General features: G+C 37.9%; 2 protein-coding genes across 3 annotated transcripts; both read left to right on the top strand.

The window, feature by feature from the left end:
* Positions 1–709: 709 nt before the first annotated feature.
* Positions 710–3,603, top strand: LOC103329904 (uncharacterized). 2 transcript variants are annotated; one of them, XM_008232431.3, is made up of 10 exons: positions 710–851; positions 978–1,113; positions 1,592–1,750; positions 1,861–2,019; positions 2,114–2,266; positions 2,390–2,482; positions 2,579–2,722; positions 2,854–2,961; positions 3,164–3,215; positions 3,308–3,603. In XM_008232431.3, the coding sequence occupies exons 2-10, from the start codon at positions 1,012–1,014 to the stop codon at positions 3,340–3,342; spliced, it is 1,005 nt and encodes a 334-aa protein (XP_008230653.2). In that variant the 5' UTR covers positions 710–851; positions 978–1,011; the 3' UTR covers positions 3,343–3,603. The 2 variants fall into 2 exon arrangements, with proteins under 2 accessions (XP_008230653.2, XP_088905936.1); XM_089049810.1 differs by having other exon boundaries at positions 1,864–2,019.
* Positions 3,604–3,745: 142 nt separating this feature from the next.
* LOC103329905 (Heavy metal transport/detoxification superfamily protein) lies at positions 3,746–5,308 on the top strand. Its single transcript, XM_008232432.3, has 4 exons — positions 3,746–4,182; positions 4,427–4,480; positions 4,577–4,636; positions 4,907–5,308. The coding sequence occupies exons 1-4, from the start codon at positions 3,871–3,873 to the stop codon at positions 5,033–5,035; spliced, it is 555 nt and encodes a 184-aa protein (XP_008230654.2). The 5' UTR covers positions 3,746–3,870; the 3' UTR covers positions 5,036–5,308.
* Positions 5,309–6,114: the final 806 nt, after the last annotated feature.

The following is a 6,114-nucleotide window of genomic DNA, read 5'->3' on the forward strand; positions in this document are numbered from 1 at the left end:
TGATTATATGTCATCAGCGTACAATATTGAGGATCCCATCCCAGTAAAGAAAAATCTTGTACTTTTACATTCCTCCATGTCACTACTGTGAATGGAACAATACCAAACAGTCAAGTGACAGCCCTGGATAAAATATCACATGGTTTCTCAGTCATGTGTTAGCTGTTAGATGTAGACACAAGTGTAGGAAGGCACAAGCAATCAAGGAGAAAACAAAGGATGCTTTTGTCATACAGATGGAATCTGAATTAGGAAAATTAAGGCTATCATATGCAGACATGTTACATGTCTCTATCTAAATGAATGAGAGCATTTAACATGTTCAGAATTACCAAAAAAACCAACTAGTATTTTGTCTTGTGGTAGTTGTTAATTATATTTGGTTCAAAAATCTCAAGATCGATTCACATGAATACGGAAATTATATATATTTGTGATAATTCCATATTTAGTTGTGGCAAACCCCATTGCAGTGTCGAATAAAGGACATTAGTGGTTGAAAATTATCTTTGTAAGTTAGTCAAAATAAAATTATCAAAGAAAAAAAAAAGGAAAATAGAATGATTGGGCCGTAAGAGTCAGGCCTAGGTGCCACAGCTCTGGCTGGGACTCATTTTTTGTGTGCCAAACGGGCTGGCTCACGGGTAAGGTTATGGTTGGCGGGCCAAATGCCCAACATATCGTAAGAAAAAGCACATTCTCTGGGATTCATTCCATCAGTCGACCTCATGCCAAGGGCCATTGATGGCAACGTGTAGCATTTGAGTAAATTCACTTTAGTCACAGACCACTGGGCACTCACTTGACCTGACGTTTCTCTCATTCGAATTTCAAATTTCAATAGCTACAAGGTAGGATCTTCAAGCTCCAGAGTCACTATTTATATCCTTTTAAATACTAGGGTTTCATTGTCGTCATTTGCAGATACTAAAAATTCGGTTTACTTTAACATTTTGGCTTTCCTCTTATATTTGCAGTGCTGGGTCTTGAAAGTTAGACACTGAAGCTTCAATGGCGCAAGAAGAGGGTGATGCTTTTTATGTGGTTCGGAAGGGGGATATCATTGGAGTATATAAAAACCTAAGGGATTGCCAAAACCAAGCCGGTTCTTCGGTAAATTTTTACCACCTTATTATCTATGTTATAACATTTGAGCTTGATTCTTCTCTGGTTTTGGCCCATTCTTGATCAATCTTTGGAGCACCAAGCTTAATTTTCTATTGGGTTTTCTTGATTGTGTTAGAATAACCGTTCCCTTTATTGTTCTTTTATCATTTTTCTCATGGACAATGTTAATACTGAAACTTAAGACTAATTTCTTATATGCAACTGAAATTTCTTCCTACATTGATTGGTTGTGGTGTACATTCTGAAAAAAGTTTGTGCTTTCTAGTGGTAGGCTACCTTCCCTAATTGCGAATCTCTAATTGTAGCTTTCGTGTCCACAAACGTTAAGAGTAAAATTAGCTTCCATTAGGTTGTATATGTGCCCATCTGTTGCTAGCTCATTGGGAACGAGGGGTTTTTTGCTTCTATTTTCGTGCTACTGGAAAATGCTTCAGAATATTTATGAGGTTTGTTTTCTTTTTAGGTATGCAATCCTTCTATAAGTGTGTTCAAAGGCCACGGTTTGCCTAGGGAGGCTGAGGAGTACCTTGTCTCGCATGGGCTTAAGAATGCTTCTTATACTATCCGTGCCAATGATGTGAAAGATGATCTTTTTGGAATACTTGCTGCTTGCCCTTACCTGGTTTGTTGATGTCATGTTTTAAAAAGGCTCATGAAAATAGTTTTTGTATCATAGACGATCTTATATTTAGTTACTGATTGTCTAATTGTGCATGTTTATAAACTTTTCAGCAGCCCGATTCTTCTATAGTAGAATCAGCTGTCAATGACTCAGCACCAAATAGATTTCAGGAGATGGCTGGGTCTACTTCATTCCCAACCTCTCAGACTCAGAGAAGGCATTTCAAATCCGATGATCATATTGAAACTCTATCTGTTTCTTATAGTGGTGTAAGTTTCTGTTTCTCACAACCACTGATATATAACGTGCATAATATATTTGATTACTGATTGTCTAATTGTGCATGTTCATACATTCCGGCAGCCAGATTCTTCTACAGTAGAATCAGCTGTCAAGGACTACTCTCCACCAAAGAGATTGCAGGGTATGGTTGGGACTACTTCATTCCCAACCTCTCAGAGGAAGCATTTCAAATCTGATAATCCTATTGAAACTCTAGCAGCTCCTTCTAGTGGTGTAAGTTTCTAGTTCTCACAACCACTGATATGTTATGTTACGTCTATCTATCCGTCTAATCTCATTGTTATGGGTATGTGAAGTAAAGTTACATATTTATGCCTGATCTATGTCTTTTTCCAGCATTCCTGTATACTTGAGTTCGATGGTGCTTCAAAAGGAAATCCTGGACAATCTGGTGCAGGAGCTGTGCTACGAGCTGAAGATGGAAGCGCTGTATGCAGTTCATTGAGATAATTGTGGTTCTTTTAGGGCATATTTTCTTGTCAAATGTAGCTGTTAACCGTTCATTTATAACATGGGGTTTTATAGGTCTACCGGTTACGTGAAGGGGTGGGCATTGCAACAAATAACGTTGCTGAATATCGAGCTGTAATTTTGGGATTGAAATATGCTCTTGAAAAAGGATTTGAACACATTCGTGTTAAAGGAGACTCTAAACTTGTCTGCATGCAGGTTCGTATATGTTACGGCACTTGAGTTTTTGCAGTCTTTCCCTTTCCCTTCCTTTTGTTACCTGTATCCTTGAAAATTCATTTCATTTTTTTTATTTTTTATTAAGTCTTACAAGCTCTATGATGTAACAGATTCAGGGTCTCTGGAAAACCAAAAATGAGAATATGGCTGAGCTGTGCCAAGTGGCCAGGGAGCTCAAGGAAAAGTTTACGTCATTTGATATCAATCATGTTCTTAGGGTATGTACAGTTGTGTTTTGGAAGAAATTTTTGTATGTAATAATTGTATAATAAATCTTCAAGACTCCAAGAACTTAATTTGATGAGAGTATGAGAATGGATAAAAAATTGAACTCTGTTTGATTCTGTTAATTGGACAACGGTAATTTTATCAAAATCTGCTACGGTGGCCCCAGAATGAGATGATCTGCTATTGCTGCAGGATTACAATTCTGACGCTGATGTTCAAGCAAACCGAGCAATAAATCTTCAAGGTCAGTGCCAGCTCTGTTGAATTCTTGTGATTTTCATAGTCTATACTTGGTTTTCCATTTATGAGAACTGCATGGATCTTATGCTTGAACAGATGGACATGTTGAAGTGGATTGGAACGGGAAGTAAGCTCAAATGATGGGAAGGGAGACATTGTTTTGTAGGCTGAGAGAATTGGAACCAAACATATGCTTTCAGATTCTGTTGTTTAACATGTATTGAAATGCACTGCTTTTGAATTTCTAATGGAGCAAGAGCTCCTTAATATGTACATCCCAATTCCTAATTTTCAACTCTGGTCTGTGTTAAATTCTCAGTGATCATTTTGAAACCCAAACTTTGTAATTTCCAGCTGTTAAAATTGGTTTAGAGAATCTGCATTCAGACTAAGTTGCTTGTTAATTTACACATGTAATAATGGTTGATGAGAAGAAGAAAATCAAATGGACGGCTCTGATTAATTTCAAAACTTGAAAGACAAATATGGCTCTGTAAATGGATAGGGAGCAAAAGGCCCAAAAGGCCCAGTTTAATGCGCTTTGCATCATCTCTCACAAACTAACTACACCTGTTCTTCTCAGACCAGTGGCTGGATATTGCTTTGGTGGGAGAACAGAGAAGTCAGAAAGATTGAAAGATAAAACTCACCCAAAACAAATGGCTGCGGTTTCAGTCTCAGCATTCTCACCTCTGGCATCGCTCCGTACACCCAATCGTTCCCATTCCCTTGCAATTCCCATTCCTTCTCCAACACTTTCGTTCCGCAACGTTTCCACCTCTTTCCAGCGTTTAACGCACAAGGACCAGAGGTCCCGTATACCCACAATTATAAGGGCAGTCGAAGAGGAAACCCTAATTCCAGTTGAAGGAGAAGAGCAAAAACAAGAACAACCAGCCAGCAGCGAGCAACAGGAACAGCCCGTTTCGGTCCCCGTTTCGCCCTCCGACACTCTAACCATGCTCTTTCAGGTACCCAGCTACCAATTTTGCCCAAGTTTGCAACTTTGTGTTTAAATTCCGTATCTTTACGTTTTCTGGAGTCCATGTTATTCATGCGCTGCAAATTTCCATGAAATTGTTGTTCTTTTTTTATTTATGAAATTTAGCAATTTATACATATGCTTCTTTGTTTTCTGATTATGAGGAAATTTGTTAATGACAAGTTTTTAGCTTTAGTATTAAATGTGACATTTCTGTTGCATAATATTTCAAGGCAGATGGAACAATGAGTGACGCCGCTATCCCTTCAGTAACCAAAGCCTTAGAGGTACATTTTTATTTTTAGATATGTGGATGTTGAAATTGTGAATCAATGTTGGATTGGTGTTCATAATTTGTTGCTCATTCATGCATTCTGTCACAGGAAACTCAAGGTATTACCAACTTGAAAGTTGAAGTTGTCGAGGGTATTGCAACTGTTGAGGTGCGTATAAAAGAAACTTTCTTAACTGGGTAGTAACAAATAGCAAAATATATGTAATCCATTAGAAGTAAAGTTTATCAGCTGCTGAATGCTTCATCTTACTCAATTTGCCACCTACTTTGCTTTGTTCACAACTTATGTTTTTGGATGTTGCTTGATTTTACTTATTTTCCTATGTGCTTTGATCGCATCTTATCGCTTTTGGGTGTTTTTGATTCTGTGAGATACATTTAGGTTGTTATGTGAAGCATTTTTTGTTTGTTTTTCCAGTTGACAAAACAAACAACAGTACAAGCTACTGGGGTGGCTTCCAGTTTGGTTGAGACCATACAGAGTTCAGGATTCAAGCTACAAACATTGAATTTGAGCTTTGACGAAGAAGAGGAAATTGCTGTATAGAGCTTGTGTGCTGGTCTAGGATAAACGAAAGTGGAGAGGAAAAAGGCTGAGAAATATAATGTTGAAGCTCTGTTTCCTTGGATTCATCATTCATGGTTTGTATTTTGTAGTTATATAGGCTGCCTCTACCAAGTTTTGGTGAAGTTGAACTTTAGACAGACGTAGTGGATAAACAATTTTACTGTCCTCGTTGAGATGGTTTTTGTGAGGTGGTTGTACTATGTAAATTTGCATATTGCTAGTTCTGTTTTATACCTACTCATCTTATTAGCAGCGCCATGACTTAGATGCCACTAGGTCAAGCTCAGATGGATTTTTTTAACTCCAGTTCCGGCCCTTGTGTATGACCTGGTTAGGTTTTTCTAATTAGATCAAGCAGCCTGGCCAGATATTGCTGGCCTAGGCCCACCCGTTATAAAAAAAAATATACACAAGTGTCTTATATCTCACCTACTTTTGGTAGAGAAATTATACAGTGAGGGTGTGATATATGGATTCCTATATATTAGCTACATGATCATTTCATTAAGGATAATGCTTTCCTCCTTGTCCATAAGGAGAAACTCCTCCTTACCTACTGATGTGATGTGGTTTAGTTATAATTTGACACGTGTCTCTCACATAATGAATCACGTGGTTAATATAAAAGTTCGTATTTATGATATATATATGGTACTTTCACCGTAAAATGACTCACCTTAAGATGAGATATAATACACATGTGTATATTTTTGTTATTTTAATACAAGCGAAAGTTGTCTAAATTGATCTAAGAAGAGGGAGATTTGAATTTATGTACAAGGAGGTGGACTCAGATCTGACCGACCGATATGTTGTGTGTAGATATTAACATGATTAGCTAAGTTTGGTCTGTGAAAGAAAGTAACCACACGGACGACTTGCTGTTATCCACTTGTTTCTGACCCATGACCCTTTATAAGTTTGGTGTGTGAAAGAAAGTAACCACACGGACGACTTGCTGTTATCCTTTTCTTTCTGACCCATGACCCGTATAATAAGCATGGGGAGAGAGAGCCTAGCAGGCTTTACTGAGAAGAGTCTGATAGAGACTGGCCCAA

Source organism: Prunus mume, linkage group LG4 (assembly GCF_029339155.1).
Source record: "Prunus mume cultivar Tortuosa linkage group LG4, ASM2933915v1, whole genome shotgun sequence".
Taxonomy (NCBI): domain Eukaryota; kingdom Viridiplantae; phylum Streptophyta; class Magnoliopsida; order Rosales; family Rosaceae; genus Prunus; species Prunus mume.